Source organism: Delphinus delphis, chromosome 15 (genome assembly GCF_949987515.2).
Source record: "Delphinus delphis chromosome 15, mDelDel1.2, whole genome shotgun sequence".
Taxonomy (NCBI): domain Eukaryota; kingdom Metazoa; phylum Chordata; class Mammalia; order Artiodactyla; family Delphinidae; genus Delphinus; species Delphinus delphis.
In genome coordinates this window covers 13,556,396-13,579,415 of record NC_082697.1, presented here as the reverse complement: position 1 = coordinate 13,579,415, position 23,020 = coordinate 13,556,396, and the positions used below count along the sequence as shown (strand labels likewise).

At 45.9% G+C, this 23,020-nt stretch overlaps 1 protein-coding gene across 13 annotated transcripts in view; it reads right to left on the bottom strand.

The window, feature by feature from the left end:
- ZMYND8 (zinc finger MYND-type containing 8) overlaps positions 1–23,020 on the bottom strand; it is a 126,611-nt gene that overhangs the window by 10,511 nt on the left and 93,080 nt on the right. For 9 of the 13 annotated variants that reach the window (XM_060030677.1, XM_069541464.1, XM_069541463.1 and 6 more), the window contains 5 exons: positions 18,214–18,597; positions 16,088–16,278; positions 4,575–4,655; positions 2,732–2,810; positions 361–600 (listed from right to left, as the gene is read on the bottom strand). In XM_060030677.1, the coding sequence (XP_059886660.1) occupies positions 361–600; positions 2,732–2,810; positions 4,575–4,655; positions 16,088–16,278; positions 18,214–18,597 (975 nt within the window). The remainder of the gene's footprint in view (positions 1–360; positions 601–2,731; positions 2,811–4,574; positions 4,656–16,087; positions 16,279–18,213; positions 18,598–23,020) is intronic. The other 4 variants (XM_069541465.1, XM_069541468.1, XM_069541467.1 and 1 more) reach the window with 1 other exon arrangement.

The following is a 23,020-nucleotide window of genomic DNA, read 5'->3' as shown; positions in this document are numbered from 1 at the left end:
TCGATGCCAGCGGCACCCCCCTCAGTTATGACAACCACGAACGTCTGCAGTCATTGCCAGTGTCTTTGGAGAGGGGACAGAGACAAAAACTGCCCCCGGTGGAGAACCAACCACGGCAACTCACATGAAACTAAAGTGATCCTCACAAGCCCCGCACTGTGGCAAGCAACACTGCGGCCAAGGAGACCAGAGGTTCAAAACCCCTGTGTCTGGAGTCCCGGCTCCATGTCTGTGTGCTGCTCTCGCGTGTGTTAAGAGTCACACAGGTGGTGAGCGAGCATGATGAGGGCCCTGTGGTCCAGGGGGAGCCAATAGCCCACCCTCCGCAGCCTGGGCCAGGAGGTGCCCCCAGGGCCCTACCTGACTGGGTGCAGGACTTCATGTGCTCAGGCCAGTGGGCCTGCTGGCAGGGGTAGTCGCAATAGCTGGTGTTCCAGCAGCAGTAGAAGATGGCCTCCTTCTTGCAGTTGGCGCACCACTGCTTCTTCTTGGTCTCGTCCACCGCCTGCTGCTTCTCCAGCTCCAGCTGCTTCTTCACCTCGGCAATGAGCCGGTCCCGCTCCTGCTCTAGGCTCTGCCGCATCTCAGCCATGGTCAGCTCTGCCAGGGGAGGGGAGGGGAGGGGAGGAGGGGGAGGGGAGGGGAGGGGAGGGGGAGGGGGGAGGGGAGGGGGAGGGGGGAGGGGAGGGGAGGGGGGAGGGGGGAGGGGAGGGGAGGGGGGAGGGGAGGGGAGGGGGAGGGGAGGGGGGAGGGGGAGGGGAGGGGGGAGGGGGAGGGGAGGGGGGAGGGGGAGGGGAGGGGAGGGGGAGGGGAGGGGAGGGGAGGAGGGGGAGGGGAGGGGAGGGGAGGGGAGGGGGGAGGGGAGGGGGAGGGGAGGGGAGGGGAGGGAGGGGAGGACAGGAGGGGAGAGGAGCAGATGCCAGCTTCATCAACTGTCCCCCGGCCCAGGCCGTGGGGTCATTCACACCAGGTCAGAACATGGATTCCAATAGACTCGGGTGTGGATCCTGGCTTGGAGATGCCCTGGCTGTGTGATACCCCCTGGGTGAGTCACCCATCCTGCCCGAGCCCCAGTGTCTACATCTGTAAGATGGGCATCCATCATGCTGACCAACAGAGCTGCTTGTGATAATGAACGTCAGGTGCCAAGGATGCAGATAAGGGGGCCGCATGGGGATTCTGCAGGAAACCCTCAAATAAACCCTTGAAATGATTTCCACTAAACTCACTTTGAATTTTATCATTAGTTTAAGGCTTTTTTTCTATCAAATACTTACATAGCACCTACTATCTGTAGGCACTGTTGTAAGCACTTTATAAACATGAACTCCTTTAATCCTTTATACTACTAATCCTATTAGGTAAGCATTACTATAATACCCCTTTCACAGATGAGGAAACTGAGGCACAGAGCTAATAAGGGCAGAGGTGGGGCTACAACTTGGACATGCTGTCTCCTTGGTGTGTGACTCTAACCTACCAGACAGGGCATCGTGACTGACCATTAGGCTAATAAAACAACTATCAAACTGCTCACACTACTGAGATTTCTCTCAATTTTATATCAGACAACAAGTGCAACACCTGGGAGCAACTTGCACACTGGAATAAAAGAAAAATCAATGGTTCCTCGATTCCTTAAAATCTTCTTCCTGAAATTAAAAAAAAAAACAAAAAAAAAAACACCCTCCAAAAAACCACCAATAAAGAAAATTAACCCCTGGTAAAGATAAAAAGCACTTGTATCCAGACACAACATTTCCAACTAGGAGCCTGCCAACCATGACAAGCTCTGTCCAGCCCACATGTATTTTTTCAACTGTGTGGCCACTATTTTTAAATGAAACGATTCTGCATAAAAATAGATTCCTTGACTTTACAAGAAAAACAGGAAGAAGTGACAACATTCCAATAAACTTCCCTCCTGGCAACAAGGGAAGGAGCAGGGTGGGGGCTTTCCTGGTAGGCTTCCAAAGGACTGGAGTTTGCGTGATTTAAACAAGTATCACCTGCAAGCAGGTGGGCACCGCCCCCCCACCCCACCCCCCGGGTCCGCCTCCCTAACAGAACCTCCCGGTTGCCAGCGTTCTGACTCTGAGGCTGGTACTACTCAAGGGTCTGAAAGAAACTGCTCTGCCTTTGAGGGGAGACCCTTTTACAATATACCCACAGCGCAGTAAGCGAAACATCAATCTTATCTACAATCCATGGACCAACGCCCTCGCCATGACGTGGGGCACACAGGAAGCATCCGAAACTTTAAGATGCCTGACGGTCGGTGGTTACGAGGAGGAAAGTCTGGAGTCACAGCGCCCAGACGTGAACTACAGCGGTGTGAGTTTGCACGTGTCTGTGCCTCAGTTTCTGCTGGAAATAACAGACCCCTTTTTATCAGAAGGGTCTCTGTGAGAACTAGCTCATTCGTGAAAACTTCAGCCGGTTGCTGGAACAAGGTCAGAGCTCATACGCAGGAGCTGCTACCAAGGCTGTCGTGATGACCTTGTTGCTGGTGTTGGTATTCTGAAAAGAGGAAAAGGAGGGTGCCCTCCAGCTCCATCCTTCATATCTGGTTTCTCCAGGTCAGACTCTCCAGGATGCTGTGGTCTCCCCACCAGTGGTGCATCCCCCTGCCCTACTTTTGATTCAATTCACATCTGGGTCAAACGGCAGAGGTGCCAAGAAGCTCACATCCAGAACCTTCCACAGTGCAGACCAAGTCAGCAGGACTTACCCAAGTTGTGTTTCATTTCCGAGAGCTCCTGCTGGTGCAGCCACTGGAGCTTCTCTATCTCAATCCTCAGCCTGCGAATCTGTAAGGAGAGAGAAAGACTTCTTACAAAGTGCACCTGGCTGCCTTTTACCAACAGGGCTCGGAAGCTCCAGCTCTCATTACAGGGTTAACGTCATGTGCCGAGGCAAAGAGAGAGCAGCCTGTGCTGGCCTCCCCACAGCTGCAGTAAGAGAGGTGGGCGCCGGTGGGTTAACCCAAATTCGGGAGAACTTCTGCTCCAAAAAGCCAAATATGGGTCGGCTGTCTTTTCCAAGAAATGCTCTAGGAAAAGCCACTTAAAGTAAGAAAAGAAGACCAGGTCTTCATGATAAATAGTATGCCACAGGTTTGAGGAGGATTTTGGTCTAAAACATGAAACAAAAACAAATGAAAACAAGCTTTACTGTATCTCTTACCTAAGATTTTGGGCACAGGGGTGGCATGATCATCCTCTTCAAAGTCCAGAGCTTAACATTTCTGGAAACCACAGGGCATTTTGGGGGGTAGGAGTAAATTGGGAGCCAAATTCGTTTGGAGGAAGGGAAATGTAAACCCAATGTGAACTGATACAAGGCTGTTGACAGGTTCTCAACTGGGATGATTTTTGCCCCCCTCCCTCCCTCCATGACACTGCAGTGACTGGAGACATTATAGGTTGTTTCTGGCATCCCGGGGGGTAGAGGCCAGAGATGCTGCTAAACGTCCCAGATGGACAGGACAGCCCTCACCACAGCGAAGCACAAACGTCAAGTTGAGAAATCCTCATTTATCAAACACGGTGGGAACAATTACTGTTTCACTGCAGAAAACACTGTATCTAATCGTGGGAGGGGGCTGCATATTACCTCATTAAAATCTGGAAAATTCTGGCACATATCTGGACCCAAGGTTTCAGGTGAGACATTACGGATCCAATACTTTCCACTCCACGCCAGTTAAAATGAACAAAAAGGGACGAAGTATGGTAGCAGGTGGGGGTGAGGATGGGGAAGTTTTTCTAAGTTCTTGTTTGACGTCCCAGCACAATCATCAGGAGGGTCACATTAGCAAAAATACCCCAGGAGATTCACCATTTCTCTTGGGACCTCCCTGAAACCTTTACATTCGTGCGGTTCTCTGTTGAAGGCCTATAGGGACACCTTCCTGGAGATTTTTTCCTCTTCGTCTGGGTGCCAGCCTCACCCTGCCAGGTCGTCAATGGCTCTGCCTGTGACTCCCCCCAGTTTTCCATCATGACTTTCAATGACCTCTAGAAGTCCTGCCATTGTCATTTCCCGTGGTGACCTGTTTGCATCGGGCTTGCAGGGAATTAGCCTGGGAGGGAAATTCAGGGAGGCTTTTTTTTTTTAAATAAATGGTCACTTCCTAAGTGGACATTTCAAAGTTTTAACCACGCTCTTCTCTAAGCAATCGCCTAAATTAAGGAGGCTGGGGATACACATTCCTGGACAACAGGGATCACCTGTACAAAAAAGTCCAAACTTTGGGAGAAGATGAAGGATCCAATTTTACATGGGGTCAAAAGCACTACTGTCCAGTCTCACCAGCGGAATAACAACTCAAGCTCTGGTTTTGGCTGTATGAGTAGAAGTGAAGTGATTGCACAGAGCAGGGTGTGTCTGCAGAGCGCCAGCTTCCTAGCAAAGTGAAGAAATACCCTCACCACAAACCCCCATCAGCAGAGCGAGCCTGTGACCAGAGACAGGACCCGAGAGGGATTTCCAGAGACGCTTCTTCACGGTGCCCCTACAGCAGCCCATAAAACACTCTTAGCAAATAGGGAACTGAATGTGTCATCTCTGACCTCGGCTATTGTGCTTCCAGTAGTGTTTTTAGAAAGGTCGTTATATATTTCCGTCATTGTGCCTTTTATTGCATCCATCATCTGAAAGATAAAAACAGAAATGATTCAGGTGATCGCTTCCCTGAGGCTTTTTCTAGATGACATACATCTAAAATTTATCTGCATAAAGCAGTGGTTTCTCCGCTGGGGGTGATTTTGTCCATCCTGGGACACTGAGCATTTTTGGTTGTCATGGCTGGTGGGGGAGGGGGAGAGGGGTGCTGATGGCATCGAGGAGGTGGAAGCTAGGGATGCTCAAAACACCCTACCGTGCTCAGAAGGGCCCGTGCAACAAAGTTATCCAGCCCCACGTGTCCCTAGTGCCAAGGTTGAGAGCCTGGTACGAACCAGGCAGGGTAGGAATCACCCACGAGTTCCCTGTGCCGTATCATGGGAGTAGTTCACAGCCATAAAGCTAGTGTATAGCCACAGGTTAAAGTGGGGAGGAGGAATTTGGCCCCAAGATGGTTGGCCAGCACAGTGGGCTCAAGGGAGAGACTGTTTTGTTGCTGTTGGTTTTTTAAAACTGTTTCTCCTTAAAAAAACTATCATTTTACTGAGATATTCATATACCATACAATTCACCCATTTACTATGTACAATTTAATGGCTTTTAGTCCATTCGGTGTTGTACATCCATGACCACAATCAATTTCAGAACCTCTTCATTACCCCAAGAAGAAACTCTGCTCCCCGTGAGCCTTCACCCCGCAATAACCACATTACCACCCCCCAGCCTCTGATAACCACAAATCTGCTTTTCTGTCTCTAGATAGAATCTAGATCATTTCATATATGTGGGACTCACACAATACTTGGTCCTCTGTGACTGCCTTCGACTTCGCAGAAAGTTTTCAAGATCTGTCTGTGCTGTATTCCTTTTTAGGGATGAATGATATGGTCCACTGTGTAGATCTAGCTGGTTTGCTATTTTAATGCTTTTGGTCGGGGCATCCACTGCCTTTCCAGTTTCTTTCCCATCTTCCTTTTCTTTAACTATTTGACCCCTAAGGGCATCAGCAAGTCTGTGGCAACAGCTCACGTCCACGCAGCAGGCACCCAGGTGGCTGCTGACGGAATGTGTTTGCAGGGTGGGTTTCTCTTCTATCTGCCACTTGGCCACTGACCTCCCACATCACAGGAGGAAGAGGAGGGGACAGGGGACGAAACTAGGTCTCAGATCTGGCCTGGCCGCTGCCGAGGACCCCCTGTGCTTTAGTTTGTTCCAATTCAGTAAGAAGGCAGGACAAACAGCACCTTCACATCTGATGCCCGAGATCTGTTCTCACCGTTACATCTTCTCATCCACAACTCTGAGCCTCGGTTTCCTCATGCATAAAACAAGGATAATAACAGTGCCCCCCTTGTAGGTACGCAAAAGGATTAAATGAGAAAACCACAAGAAGACTGTGGTTCGGTACCTGCTGAGGAAGAGTGGGCAGGTTCTGAACCACAATTCAGTGTGGTTCCTAAAGAAATACCTGTTTGTCTCATTTTCACAGAAAAATTAATTCACGTGAACATGTAATTGCAAAACTGTTCCCAACCCCCAAAAGAGTAACCCCCAATTCACCCCAAAATGGGAGGAAAATGAATAAATTATCTGTTGAGATTTCCGCCCCCAGCTTGTTGCAGGTGCCACAGGGGGACCCTGCCATTAAAAACACTTTGTGCTTGGGCTTCCCTGGTGGGGCAGTGGTTGAGAGTCCGCCTGCCGATGCGGGGGACACAGGTTCATGCCCCGGTCCAGGAAGATCCCACATGCCACGGAGCGGCTGGGCCCGTGAGCCATGGCCGCTGAGCCTGCGCGTCCGGAGCCTGTGCTCCGCAACGGGAGAGGCCGCAACAGTGAGAGGCCCGCGTACCACACACACACAAAAAAAACACTTTGTGCTTTATGGTCAGTCACTCTGTATGGGCCTCCTTACCCACATCCATTTAAAATATTAAAACAAAATTGCTTTACAAGAAAACTTCAGAAAGTGGATGAAATTCAATCCTTTACTAATGCCATAGTTACATTCCATTTTAAAGAAATCATGAATTTGGGGACTGACCTTCATTCTTACTTCCAAATATAGCAAAGAAGCCAACAAAGAGCCCTTCTGCCAAAACACACAAATCTGGGTCTTCAACTCTGGGTCACCTCAGACACAAGAAAGTTCATCAGCTACAAAACTATGTCACTGTGTTCATTTTCTTAGCTGCAAAGAAAACGTCTGTCAAAAAGTTCATTCTTCAATTTTGCTCTAAGAGTGAAGGGGGCAACAGTAGGGGATGGAACAGAAGTGGCTGCAGGAGCTGAGAACACTGGTTTGCTGCAAACCACTAGCCAGAGCCGCAAAGCATCCTCAGTTTTCTCTTCTGTAAATAGACAACTTGGACCAAATCAATGGAAGGTGATACAAAAAGTCAAATCAATTGCAAGCAGAACAAGAAGCCATTTGGGCAATACCAGACATTTTCTTAAATCAGTAATTTTAAAAATTACCCCGTTTCAATTTTCTTGCAATCCTACAACAGATCACATTAGGAAGAAAGGCTCCGTTTGGTGCCATTATGTCTTTAACACTTTCCTCATAATCTCTCTCTTTAAAAAAAGGAAGATGGACTTAAGCTTCAAGCCTTGACAAAGAATAGGATCTGGTGAGGTTAGACTTCATTTTTGTGTGTGTGTGTGTTTTATCATCTTTATTTGAGTTACATTTTTTTTTAACATCTTTATTGGGGTATAATTGCTTTACAAGGGTGTGTTAGTTTCTGCTTTATAACAATAGACTTCATTTTATTTCAACTAGTTAAGTCAATTTAAATAAGAATACTAAGTCGATACTAGTTCAAGGTGATGAACAGGTAAGAAACGCTGAGGATGGTAATAAGTAACTAATACTTGAATCCTTCCTGTTCTGAAACTCGGGGACTCTGTAACAATTCTCGTGTTTTATTCAAAAGGGGGCAGAAATACTAAATAAGAGACAAAGTCACCCCCAAGAAGCGGAGTTGCTTGAAAAAGCCACATGTAAGGACAATCAATGTGTGGACACTGGACGGCTGTGCTCAGCAGGCTTGGTGTGAATTCACAAGTCAGCTCAAAGGCAGGTTAAGAGCACACTCACTAGATCCTGGCGGCGACCATCCAACGCCAGCTTGCACATTCATTGATTATGTGACCCCGGACAAGCTGTGTGGCCTCGCCAGGTCTTAGTTTTCTCATCTATAAAATAGGTGTGCTTAACGGCACGGTCCTCATCAACCTGTCATAAACATTGAGTAAGGAACATATAAAACGTGCTTGGGACAGTGTCTGGGCCAGAGTCAATGCCATGCAGACACTGGCTCCTGCTAGTATCATCCTACCTAGTGTGACAGACACTCTGAGAAGGCCCCCCGTGACCTCAGCCCTCCGGCCTTTGTGCCCTGCTGTAATCCCCTCCAAGCACGGGCTGGCCTAGTGACCTGCTTCTAACCCCCGGAACATGGCAGAGGTAACAGTCCGTCACTTCCGTGATCACCTACATAAGACTGTGACTTCCATCTTGCTAGCAGGCTTTCTCTACCCCTTGCTGTCATGAAGCAAGCCGCCACGCTGGGCAGGCCACAGGGAAAGGGACTGAGGGTAGACGCCAGCCAACGGCCAGCCGGGAACTGAGGCCCCCAGTCCAAGAGCCCTCAAGGGAGTGAATCCTGCCCACAACCACCTAAGTGAGCTTGGAAGTGGATCCTTCCCCACTTCATCTTCAGATGAAACCCCAACCCCAGCAGACACCTTGGAGGCAGCCTGCCAGAGGTCCTGAAACAGGGGACCCAGCCCAGCCAAGCCTGGACTCGACACCCACAGAAACTGTGAGTTGAATGTGTGTGGTTTTAAGTTGCTAAGTTTTGTAGTGATTTGTTATGTAGCAACAGATAATACACTTAGATAGAATAAAAAGAAAATGACCAACAGAAATTCATGAGTAGAAAATTATATATACCACTCTCGCCATCTAGAACTAAAAGAAAAGATTCTACCTTTCACACTCAATAATAAAGCAACTCCTATCATGAGACTTCAAGAAGTCTAGAAATAACTATCCTCAACTCTTGTCACCCATTCTATCAACTTGAATAGTTTACCCACTGGTAACTAATTAGTAATTTACTCATTACTAAAGAGTCAAGTATTATTATTGCCTACTTAGTAACTTACTAAATACTCTTAGATTATTGTCATCAGCTACTATTAAGAGTTACTGAGGATAGAAAGACACTGGAACTCACCAAAACAGATACCCCACATCCAAAGACAAAGGAGAAGCCACAGTGAGACGGTAGGAGGAGCGCTATCACAATAAAATCAAATCCCGTAACTGCTGGGTGGGTGACTCACAAACTGGAGAACGCTTATACCACAGAACTCTACCCACTGGAGTGAAGGTTCTGAGCCCCACGTCAGGCTTCCCAACCTGGGGGTCTGGCAACGGGAGGAGGAATTCCTAGAGAATCAGACTTTGAAAGCTAGCGGGATTTGACTGCAGGACTTCGACAGGACCGGGGGAAACAGAGACTCCACTCTTGGAGGGCACACACAAAGTAGTGTGCGCATCGGAACCCAGGGCAAGGAGCAGTGATCCCATAGGAGACTGAACATGACCTACCTGCTAGTGATGGAGGGTCTCCTGCAGAGGCAGGAGGTGGCTGTGTCTTACCGTGAGGACAAGGACACTGGCAGCAGAAGTTCTGGAAAATATTCCTTGGCGTGAGCCCTCCCAGACTCCACCATTAGCCCCACCAAAGAGCCAGGTAGGCTCCAGTGTTGGGTCGCCTCAGGCCAAACAACCAACAGGGAGGGAACCCACCCCACCCATCAGCAGACAAGTGGATTAAAGATTTAAGTAGCTCTGCCCACCAGAGCAAGAGCCAGCTCTACCCACCACCAGTTCCTCCCATCAGGAAACTTGCACAAGCCTCTTAGATAGCCTCATCCACCAGAGGGCAGACAGCAGAAGCAAGAACTACAACCCTGCAGCCTGTGGAACAAAAGCCACATTCACACAAAGATAGACAAGATGAAAAGGTACAGGGCTATGTACCAGATGAAGGAACAAGATAAAACACCAGAAAAACAACTAAATGAAGTGGAGATAGGCAACCTTCCAGAAAAAGAATTCAGAATAATGATAGTGAAGATGATCCAGGACCTCGGAAAAAGAATGGAGGCAAAGATCGAGAAGATGCAAGAAATGTTTAACAAAGACCTAGAAGAATTAAAGAACAAACACCTAGAAGAATTAAAGAACAAAACAAACAGAGATGAACAATACAATAACTGAAATGAAAAATACCTAGAAGGAATCAATAGCAGAATAACTGAGGCAGAAGAACGGATAAGTGACCTGGAAGACAGAATGGTGGAATTCATTGCTGCGGAACAGAATAAAAAGAATGAAAAGAAATGAAGACAGCCTAAGAGACCTCTGGGTAACAACATTCGCATTATAGGAGTCGCAGAAGAAAGGACCCGAGAAAATATTTGAAGAGATTAGAGTCGAAAACTTCCCTAACATGGGAAAGGCAACAGCCACCCAGGTACAGGAAGCACAGAGAATCCTATACAGGATAAACCCAAGGAGAAACATGCCAAGACACAGTAATCAAATTGGCAAAAATTAAAGATAGAGAAAAATTATTGAAAGCAGCAAGGGAAAAACGACAAATAACATACAAGGGAACTCCCATAAGGTTAACAGCTGATTTCTCAGCAGAAACTCTACAAGCCAGAAGGGAGTGGCATGACATATTTAAAGTGATGAAAGGGAAGAACCTACAACCAAGATTACTCTATCCAGCAAGGATCTCATTCAGATTCGATGCAGAAATCAAAAGCTTTACAGACAAGCAAAACTTAAGTGAATTTAGCACCACCAAACCAGCTCTACAACAAATGCTAAAGGAACTTCTCTAAATGGGAAACACAAGAGAAGAAAAGGACCTACAAAAACATACCCGCAACAATTAAGAAAATGGTAATAGGAACATACACATCAATAATTACCTTAAACGTGAATGGATTAAATGCTCCAACCAAAAGACACAGGCTCGCTGAATGGATACAAAAACAAGACCCATATATATGCTGTCTACAAGAGACCCACTTCAGAGCTAGGGACACATACAGACTGAAAGTGAGGGGATGGAAAAAGATATTCCAAGCAAATGGATATCCAAAGAAAGCTGGAGGAGCAATACTCATATCAGATAAAATAGACTTTAAAATAAAGAATATTACAAGACACAAGGAAGGACACTACATAATGATCACAGGATCAATCCAAGAAGAAAATATAACAATTATAAATATATATGCACCCAACATAGGAGCACCTCAATACATAAGGCAACTGCTAACAGCTCTAAAAGAGGAAATCGACAGTAACACAATAATAGTGGGGGACTTTAACACCTCACTTACACCAATGGACACATCATCCAAACAGAAAATTACTAAGGAAACACAAGCTTTAAATGACACAATAGACCAGATAGATTTAATTGATATTTAGAGGACATTCCATTCAAAAACAGCAGATTACACTTTCTTATCAAGTGCACATGGAACATTCTCCAGGACATATCACATCTTGGGTCACAAATCAAGCCTCAGTAAATTTAAGAAAGTTTAAATCATATCAAACATCTTTTCTGACCACAACGCTATGAGATTACAAATCAATTACAGGAAAAAAAACATAAAAAACACAAACACATGGAGGCTAAACAATACATTACCAAATAACCAAGAGATTACTGAAGAAATCAAAGAGGAAATAAAAAAATACCTAGAGACAAATGACAACGAAAAGACAACAATCCGAAATCTATGGGATGGGGCTTCCCTGGTGTCGCAGTGGTTGAGAGTCCGCCTGCCGAAGCAGGGGACACAGGTTCGTGCCCCAGTCTGGGAAGATCCCACATGCCGTGGAGCGGCTGGGCCCGTGAGCCATGGCCGCTGAGCCTGCGCATCCGGAGCCTGTGCTCCGCAATGGGAGAGGCCACAACAGTGAGAGGCCCACGTACCGCATTAAAAAAAAAAAAAAAAATCTATGGGATGCAGCAAAAGCAGTTCTAAGAGGGAAGTTTATAGCTATACAAGCCTACCTCAAGAAACAAGAAAAATCTCAAATAAACAACCTAACCTTACACCTAAAGGAACTAGAGAAAGAAGAACACACAAAACCCAAAGTTAGAAGAAGGAAAGAAATCATAAAGAGCAGAGCAGAAATAAATGAAATAGAAACAAAGAAAACAATAGCAAAGATCAATAAAACTAAAAGCTGGTTCTTTGAGAAGATAAACAAAATTGATAAACCATTAGACTCATCAAGAGAAAGGAGAGGACTCAAATCAATAAAATTAGAAGTGAAAAAGGAGAAGTTACAACAGACACCTCAGAAATACAATGCATCCTAAGAGACTACTACAAGCAACTCTATGCCAATAAAATGGACAACCTAGAAGAAATGGACAAATTCTTACAAAGGTATAACCTTCCAAGACTGAACCAGGAAGAAAGAGAATATGTGAACAGAGCAATCACAAGTAATGAAATTGAAACTGTAATTAAAAATCTTCCAACAAACAAAAGTCCAGGACCGGATGGCTTCACAGGTGAATTCTATCAAACATTTAAAGAAGAGCTAACACCCATCCTTCTCACACTCTTCCAAAATATTGCAGAGGAAGGAACACTCCCAAACTCAATCTATGAGGCCACCATCACCCTGATACCAAAACCAGAAAAAGATACTACCAAAAAAGAAAATTACAGACCAATATCACTGATGAATACAGATGCAAAAATCCTCAACAAAATACTAGCAAACAGAATCCAACACCACATTAAAAGGATCATACACCATGATCAAGTGGGATTTAACCCAGGGATGCAAGGATTCTTCTATATACGTAAATCAATCAATGTGATACACCATATTAACAAACTGGAAAATAAAAACCATATGATCATCTCAATAGATGGAGGAAAGCTTTGGACAAAATTCAACACCCATTTATGATAAAAACTCTCCAGAAAGTGGGCATAGAGGGAAACTACTTCAACATAATAAAGGTCATATACAGCAAACCCACAGCAAACATCATTCTCAATGGTGAAAAACTGAAAGCATTTCCTCTAAGATCAGGAAAAAGACAAGGATGTCCACTCTCACCACTATTATTCAACATAGTTTTGGAAGTCCTAGCCACGGCAATCAGAGAAGAAAAAGAAATAAAAGGAATACAAACTGGAAAAGAAGAAGTAAAACTGTCACTGTTTGCAGATGACATGATGCTATACATACAGAATCCTAAAGATGCCACCAGAAAACTACTAGAGATAATCAATGAGTTTGGTAAAGTTGCAGGACACAAAATTCAAGCACAGATATCTCTTGCTTTCCTATACACTAATGATGAAAAACCTGTATGAGAAATTAAAGTAACACTATTTACCATTGCAACGAAAAGAATAAAATACCTAGGAATAAACCTACCTAGGGAGACAAAAGACCTGTATGCAGAACACTATAAGACACTGATGAAGGAAATTAAAGATGATACAAACAGATGGAGAAATATACCATGTTCTTGGATTGGAAGAATCAATATTGTAAAAATGACTATACTACCCAAAGCAATCTACAGATTCAATGCAATCCCTATCAAATTACCAATCGCATTTTTTACAGAAGTAAAACAAAAAATCTTAAAATTTGTATGGGGACACAGAAGACCCCACATAGCCAAAGCGGCCTTGAGGGAAAAAAACGGAACTGGGGGAATCAGACTCCCTGACCCTCAAGACTATACTACAAAGCTACAGTTATCAAGATAGTACGGTACTGGTACAAAAACAAATATAGATCAATGGAACAGGACAGAAAGCCCAGAGATAAACCCACACACCTATGATCAACTAATCTATGACAAAGGAGGCAAGGATATACAATGGAGAAAAGACAGTCTCTTCAATAAGTGGTGCTGGGAAAACTGGACAGCTACATGTAAAAGAATGAAATTAGAACACTCCCTAACACCATACACAAAAATAAACTCAAAATGGATTAGAGACCTAAATGTAAGACTGGACACTATAAAGCTTTTAGAGGAAAACATACGAAGAACACTCTGACATAAATCACTGCAAGATCTTTTTTGATCCACCTCCTAGAGTAATGGAAATTAAAACAAAAATAAACAAATGGGACCTAATGAAACCTAAAAGCTTTTGCACAGCAAAGGAAACTACAAACAAGACGAAAAGACATCCCTCAGAATGGGAGAAAATATTTGCAAACGAATCAACGGACAAAGGATCAATCTCCAAAATATATAAACAGCTCATGCAGCTCAATATTAAAAAAACAAACAACACAATCCAAAAATGGGCAGAAGACCTAAATAGACATTTCTCCAAAGAAGACATACAGATGGCCAGGAAGCACATGAAAAGCTGCTCAACATCACTAATTATTAGAGAAATGCAAATCAAAACTACAATAAGGTATCACCTCACACCAGTTAGAAAGGGCATAACCAGAAAATCTACAAACAACCAATGCTGTAGAGGGAAGGTGTGGAGAAAAGGGAACCCTCTTGCACTGTTGGTGGGAATGTAAATTGATACAGCCACTATGGAGAACAATATGGAGGTTCCTCAAAAAACTAAAAATAGAAATTACCATATGACCCAGCAATCCCATTACTGGGCATATACCCAGAGAAAACCACAGTTCAAAAAGACACATGCACCCCAATGTTCATGGCAGCACTATTTACAATAGCCAGGTCATGAAAGCAACTTAAATGCCCATCAACAGACGAATGGAAAAAGAAGATGTAGTACAATGGAATATTACTCAGCCATAAAAAGGAACTAAATAGTGTCATTTGTACAGATATAATGGATCTACAGACTGTCATAGAGAGTGAAGTAAGTCAGAAAGAGAAAAACAAATATCGTATATTAACGCATATATGTGGAACCTAGAAAAATGGTACAGATGAACTAGTTTGCAGGGCAGAAATTGAGACACAGATGTAGAGAACAAACGTATGGACACCAAGGGGGGAAAGTGGGGGTTGGGGGGGTGATGAACTGGAAGATTGGGATTGACATGTATACACTAATATGTATAAAATAGATAACTAATAATAATTTTTTTAAAAAAAGAGTTAATGATACTAAGAAGCCCAATAATGAGAATTAGTTAGGCAGCAACATGCTTTCATTTGACGACTATGTATCAAGCATCTGCTGTGTGCCAGACACTGTGCTAAGCCCCAGCAATGAGCAGAACAGATAAAACCCTGTTCCCAGGGAGCTGCCTTTCTGGTGGTTATTCTTACTACCAGGTGGTCTACTGACATGAACCTGCACATCACTCCAGAGCACTCTCATTTGACAGCAAGGAGAACTGAAACCTTTTCTTTTCCCCCCTACTTTTTGGCTGCACGGTGCAGTATGAGGGATCTTAGCTCCCCAACGAGGGATCGAACCCACACGGCCTGCAGTGGAAGCGCAGAGTCTTAACCACTGGACTGCCAGGGAAGTCCGAGAGCTACAGGCTTTTTATTCACCTGAATTCAACGGTAAGCATAAAAGCACTTGGCAAATTAAGAGAGAGGGAGCAGGGAAGGAATGGACTGGAGTTTGGGATTAGCAGATGCAAACTGTTATAAATATATAGAATAAACAACAAGGTCTTACTGTACAGCATAGGGAACTATAATCAATACCCTGTGATACACCATAATGGAAAAGAATAACTGAATCACTTTGCTATAGAGTAAAAATTAACACAACATTGTAAATCAAGTATACCTCAATAAAATAAACTTTAAGAGAGAGAGAGAGAGAGAGAGAGAGAGAAGAAGAGCGAGCCTGCGCCGAGAGGGTGCCCGTGAGTGAACAGACGGCAGGCGAGCCTGCTCACCACACTGCTCGACAAGGAATGTGCCCGAAGTGTGCATGAGTCCGGGAGGGAATCCATCACTCCCCGGTCCACCCTGGTTGCTGGAAAGATCTAAGTGCAGGCATGGAACCTTGCAAGGCTTGCGTTTAAGCCTCTGTCACTTTTGTCCCACACGGCTTCTAAATGCAAACTAACCCCTTGGTCGGTTGTGAACTGAAGGACAGTCATCTGCTTCAGCAGCTTAAGGAAAATCTGTTCCTAATGAGTGACTTGAATGCCGAAGGGTAATTTCGATTCTATGTCATTTTCCTCTTAGAATCTAAGTCCTCTCAGAGGAAGGGTCAGTCCTTTCTATATTTCTCTGCTTACACCCCACATCAGCCCCAAATGGAAGAGTCTGGTCTGAGAGATCCTCAGTAAAAGCAGGGTTTTCCCTCCCAAGCACCCTCTAAAACCTGCAAGGTCATGACCCAAGTGGTTCCTGTTGGGAAGCCAACCCTCCCACGTCCCGCCGGCACTCACTTTGCTAGTGTACTTGGCGATGTCCGCGGCAACATCTGCTGAGGCGGTGGCGATGGGCAGGTCTGCGCTTACTGAAGAGGCGAGGGTGCTCGTGGACCCCGAGCTGGTAACCAGGGGCGACGACTGGGTGCTAGTCACCAGGGTGATGGTGGAGGTGGACGGGCTCTGCGTGATCTCCTTCTGCTGGACAGCTAGGAAAGCAAAGGGTCCTGGTCATCCCACTGCCACGGGAAGGCCATCCCAGTAGGAAACTGTGGTGGGGAGCAGAGCCTCTGACAAACGCCCTGCGAGTTTCTCTATTTTCAAGTGACAAAGACTCTCTCCTTGGCCAAACCCTAGCCAGGCTCCTCTGAGCTCTTCCTCAACGAGGCTTCCACCTTGGTTTATAAAGACGAATATACTTTTTAACAGCTCAAGGCTGCATCCCTAGGATGACCCTTGCCCCCTTAAGGTCCCTGACTGAGAAAACACAAGGCTGCCGAATGAACTGACTATATATTCCAGCCAACACCTAATGATGGGGCCCATCTCCCAGTCTCTGTGGGAGGGTCGGAGCCTACCTTCAATAGGTACCAGTTAGCAAACCCAGATGTTTCAAATGGACCAACACCCCCTTCCCACTTTATGTAAATTTTCACTTTCTGACTCTTCAGAGCCTCTGCCCACCCCCATCCCTTTTCCCGAATTCTCCCTTTAAAACGCCCAGTCCCCTGTGTACATGTTTAGTTCACACTGGACTTTTTGCCCTATTGCAATAGTAAAGAGCTGATTGAAATCTGTCTTTACTACTTTAACTAGTGGCCAGCTTTGCTCATCCCTGACAAGATAATCTGGGATTTAAGAATCACACCATCAATGAGCTCCTTCTTGCCAGCACCTAAATTCCCCTGGGGAAGGCTCACTATGCTTAAGGGGGATGAATTCAGAAGACCGGAACTGGTCACCCCAACATGAAATATCCTAGACTCGGTTCTGTCCCAACGACTCTTCAAACAGCGAGATCAATCCAGCTGTACTTCAATGCTGCGAGTCCAATCTTTCAGTCTGCCCTCCCCTCGATCTTTGAAGGGTTTCAACGGGAGCCAATTCAAGAACTGGCTACTCTTCAACCCCACGTCCTGCTGCGACTCTTTTAATAGTCCTACTCACAGGGGTGCACTCAGCATGTGAGAGTTTCAATCAAGGAGCCCAACCTTCAAGGATCTCGATGCAGGTTTCCCAGGGGAACAAGATTCTACATCAGTGCTCACAAGAGTTGGGCCAACTGGTACCCATCAGACGGTTCAGCTTTCCATCAGCTCCAGAGGGAGCCTCCTGCCGGGAGCTATGATCCCGCACTTCAGCAACTGGTTCTTGACGCTTGCTCCTCTTGTGTGTGAGGCTAATCGCTAGTTATTAAGGTAACCTTTGCTACCAACTTCTCACACTGTACTCTTTCCAAAACAATGTCCAGGGGTTCATGGATGTGCACAAGGAAACTTAAACAAAGGTATTCATTGCAGCACTACTTACAACAGGAAAAAAAACTGGAAGCAACCTATATGTCCATCAGTAGGGGAATACTTTAAATAAGCTGTGGAATACTATGCAGCAGTCCAAAAGAATAAGGTATAGCTGTATGTACTGACATGGACGGACCTCCAAAACATGCTGATGGGGGGAGGGGGGGCACGGAAAAAAAAGCAAGTATGGTACCATTTTCACGTTTTAAAAAAGAAAAAAGAAAAAAAAGTAATATTTTATGAAGTCACATATATACATAAATATATATGCATACATGCATAAAAAAGACCTTACGGTTAACAGCGGCCTCTGAGAAAGGGTGGAGAATGAAATGGCAAATCAATCAGGACAACACGTTTTTGTGTCTATGTGTCTACTTCACCCCTTTCTAAGAAGAACATATGCATGTATTTATAAAATGAGAAAAAAAAGAAAAAAGAAAAGTACAAAGCAAGTTGGAAAACAATTTTTAAAAATAATGCCAAATGGAATGTGTGAGGCCTCCAGGATACAGTAACCAGGAAACCAAGGGGAACTGAAAAAATAAAACGATTATTTTTCTCCTGTCCATGTGGCCAAAAAGGGACCGGGCGCCACGGAGAGCAGAAGGGGAGGCTCGGTACCTTTCACGGCCTGTCTGGTCTGATATCTCGTCCCCTGGGAAGACTGAGGCTGCTGGTTTTGCTGCTGGTTTTGCTGCTGGTTTTGCTGCTGCTGCTGGCGCTGCATCTTCTGCATGTGCCACTTTTGGGAGGACGTTTGAAACTTACTTGAGGAGTTCCACACGACCCGCTGCACGGCCGGGGCAGTCTCCTTCGGTAAAAGCGGCCTCTGCTTTTTCACTGGGCTTCCTGTGGCAGCGGCGGCCGGGGCCGTGACCGTGGATGTGGTGCTGGTGGTGGCCGTGACACCAGCCGTGGGAGTTTGGGCAGAAGAGCGGGTGAGGACCGGCGTTTCGGGGGGAGACTGGCTGCCCGCCGTCGTGGATGGTGGAGCTTTACCTACGACTAAAGCCAATGCGTGAAAAAACAAACAAACAAAAAGTGGATTTGACTCGGGCTGGCCTGCAGGGTCTCTACACCACCAAGTTCTGGGTGACCATCAGAGGCTAGCATGCCAAAGACCCCCAGTGAATGGGCACTTACACAATACGCTCAGGCCACTTCGGCAGCATGCCGTATCTTAAAACATCAGCCCCCTTGTGTTCCGTGCACTTGCTCACATCTGAGACGTCTATGTCAAGGCGTCTGGGGGACTGAGGCCAACCTGACCCAGCCCCTGCCCTCAAGTTGCTCACCTACTAGTAGACAACGCAGTGGATGAACAGAATCACTGCAAGTATCTTGTTTTACAAAGTTAAAGTTGGGTAAGCACTTTGAGAAAGACCCAGCCAAAGTCAATCCGGAGATTAAGAGAAACGCTTTCTTTGGCCAGGGAACCTAGAAAGCATGTACCCCAAAGAACCAGACGGCTTCCCATAGGCCAAAGCACTGAATAACAGTAAGTGACCCAAAAAGAAGAGTATCTTCTTTAATCTCTTCTGATTCCCTTCAGAACAGTCTCGGTGTGGTCCTGGTAGCCTTGACACCTAACACTAAAGGGAATTCCACCCCAAGGGCAGAACCTTCCTCAGCACAATGGTATTTATCTAGAATTTAGATGCCTTGCTTTTGTTTTGATTGTAGTTATTCCTGTTGCGTCTTTTATGTAGAGCACACTATACTGTTTTACCTACTGTGTGGTGGTCAAGTTTAAGTCTAAAATTGAGTTTTATTTTTTTTTTAAAGAGCTGTTGTTTCATATAAAAATATTAAGTCCGTAATTATACAGGCAGGACTTAGGAATGGCAAAAATAATGAATGCGAGGGACTCAAGTTTGAAAAAAGCTGCCTTTCAGAGTATGTCTCCTGGGAGGAGCTGGGCTATGGGGGTGGAGCGTAGGATTTCAACAGGCAGCAGGGAGAATTTGGAGGGGGACAGCTTTAGCCAAGACATGCTCAGGAATAGACAGCATTTTGGTAAGTGAGGGCAGGCAGTGAGGAGGGCTGGCAAGAAGGCAGGTTAGAGCCAAAAGCACTGAGCAGCGTAGAAGGGTGTGTGACCTCGTGAGTGCTCATCTGTAAAAGGGGTGTGTGGTCAGTAATCACTGCAGCAGCCCCTGGCACTGGAGAGGTGAACCTGCCCCCAGAGAGGATTCCCTGGGGTTCACACACAAAACACGGGTGCAAATCAGCACCCTTGATCTTGACAATGTGCCTCGACATCAAACTCTTTAATAAGGATTACACCTGTCTTTTTTAGATTTCTATCACCCAGGAAAGGCATGGGCTTGATTATTCTAGGGGGGATTTTCAGTAAACTGGGGGTTTGGGGAAACCAAGGAGTGTGAGAGGAAAAGACAGGCTGACTTTTCTGACTCGGGGGGCAGAGGGAGGGGGTGTCTTCTTGGTGGTTATCACACCTGGCTGGCTCTCCTGCTCCTCTGGGGAAGAGTCCAGCCAAGTTCATGGGCAGGAACACAGGGTGGGCTGGGAGAAGAGCTCTACCTGCAGTGAGGAGCCCCCATCCTTCCCCAGGATGACCTGCCAGATACCGGATATAGCCCCTGCCCCTTCCAGGGGCAGAGGTGGCTTTGAACTTGGCCCTTCTAAAAGCCCCACACTGGGAGGGTCCCCCCAGGCAGGGCTTCTAACCTGCAGAAGCAACTTTAATGCCTCCCTTTTCTGCCATGTGACCAAAAAATATATTGTCTTGGTTGATTAACTAGCCTGGTCCCTCCTTGGGCAAAGGGCAACCGCAAAAAGGTCCTTTTCTCTCTCCTGTCTTGCAAAAGCAAACAGGTGGCTTTGCAGATGGGTAACCAGCCTGCACGAGTCACGGCTGGAGCTCTTTCCCAAATAAAAACACAGGAGTGTGCAGTCTGAAAAGTTTCCAGGCTCGAAGCACTCTGGGTGGGGGGGGGGGTCATTTAGACACGAAAACATTTTAATTTCTGGAGGATTCTGATGGTTTATGGAGGCGGGGTAAAGGCCACGGAAAATTCCAATTGTCCTAGAAATTGGGAGTGTATAATCACCTGTAGCCTCAAAAAGGGTGAATTTCTTAAAGGCCAACACTCCAAAAGCGGCCCCATCAAACTAACCTACTTATTCCAGACTTTGGTCACAGTCTTGTACCTTAAAAAAACGACTTTTAAGAGAAGGATGGAAATGACTGATGTTACAGGGTAAGCATAGTAAAGGTTGTTAAGCGAGCTCCTTTGGCCTCTGTTCTCAGAGCACTAGCTAGAAAAGCCATTTTGCTATCTGAGGATTCATATACTGTGCAGAAGCCGCATTCCTAACTGAAGGTCAGTTGGAGGTCACCAAGCACTCTCCAAAACGCCCTTCACTTAGTAAACTCATAAGTGAAAGTACATCACTGACACGAAGCTGATTCTTCAAAACCCAAACCACCATCAGGGGGGCTCTGGATTTCAGACTAAGCAGTCTTGCCCCAACCCGTGGGAAGCCACCCTGAATTATGTTTCAGAGACATCTTCAGCTTAAAAGTCCACCACACACTCGGGGACTCCTGGAGAAACTTCCTGCAGATACCAGTGGGAGGAAGAGCTCACTTTCATTTAATCAACTGGAATGCTTTTTATTTTGGAGGAAAACATGAGATCTTTCAAGGGACTCATATGTTTCCCTTTTTGCTTTGACTGCTAGGGAGCTCAGAGTCAAAATGGAAGCCCAACTTTGCTAACTCTGAAGGCTGGAACAGTATGTATTTTTGTATACAAATTTTCCCCAGACCTCTCACTATTCTACCTTCATCTTTTACACTAATTTCTTGATTTTCATTTCGTTTCTTATCAATCTGTCACAAATTCCTTCTGGAAGGGGCAAAAACCCACAACCAATCAAAAGATCTACTCCAGGGCTTCCCTGGTGGCTCAGTGGTTGAGAGTCCACCTGCCGATGCAGGGGCCACGGGTTCGTGCCCTGGTCCGGGAAGATCCCACATGCCGCGGAGCAGCTGGGCCCGCGAGCCATGGCCGCTGAGCCTGTGTGTCCGGAGCCTGTGCTCTGCAACGGTAGAGGCCACAACAGTGAGAGGCCCGCGTACCGCAAAAAAAAAAAAGATCCACTCCAGAAAGAGAGGAATAGCATAAATGTATCATTCACAGGAACACTACCATCTGTGCCCCAATATTCCCACAAACCTCGTGGAATAAATGCTACTCCTATTGTTTTCTGCAACACTTGAGGTTGTCCCTCAAACCCCAATCCACAAAAGAATCGGATTTTTCAGATGCCATTCATAATTCTAAAGGATGGTGTGGTGGGCCATCCTTCCTGTCCCACCCAACTGCCTCTCTCTCTTCCTCCCTTGTACCATTGAGAGACATTCCATCCTCTTTTGATGAACTGCAGGAATTGAGGTTCCAGAACAGGTCACGTTGATACAAACACAGAGGAAAGATTCTCAAAGCCCATCCCCCTCTTGCTTTAAGCAAGCCAGCCTAAGAAATCCCCAGGGGATATAGAACTCAGACATTAGCTCCTGTCAGAAGTTAAGCATAGTCAAAAATGAAACCTGGCTACTCCCTTAAGTAACTCACGAAGTCCATGAGGTTTTATGGCTACAACCTCTAATGTGTCCTCGGGCCATGTTTCTCCTAGCCCTTAATTAATTCTTCATTATCTTTCTCAGGCCTGTGGGAATCCCCTCACCCCCCACTAGCCAAACCAGTTGAAAAATGTGCTGACTGCTTCTTCAGTGGGAGGGACATCCTTCAACTCATTCCCAAGTTCCTGCTGGAGGGTTTGCCGACATGCCTGGGCTGCAGCAGCTTTGAGGGCAGCCACTACTGGTTCAGCGGCAGAGAACTGCTGAGCTCAGGCAGTGGGGTTCTCAACTGGGGGAGATTCTGCCCCCGAGGGGACATCCGGCCATGTCAAGACATTTCTGATGGCCACCACTGGGCAAGTGCTACCAGCATCCAGTAAGAAGAGGCCAGGGATGCTGCCAAACGCCCTCCAGTGCACAGGACAAAGAATTATCCAGCACAAAATGTCAACAGCGCCAAGGCTGAGAAACCCTGGGCCCATGTCAGTTAATCGCAAATAGGGCGGAACACCAACTCAGGCAGCATCCTACAATGCCCGTCTGATTTCTAGTGGCTCAAGAACTCAGCGTTCTGGTGCCACCTACCCAAATGGTCTTGTGTTCTGGTAAGAAAAAGCACTTGGAGATGCCTGGGCAGCGTGAGGAGAGGTAAGGGAGGCTAAACTTATCAAGATTTTCCAACTGAACACTTCTAACAATTTCAGCCTTGTCAAATGTCTAAATGTTGACAAACACTTTAGGGAAATGAGCGAGCCTACTGGAAAAGAAGCTGCTGAGGCTAAAAATGACCTAACAGCTAGAAGCAACTACTTTCTA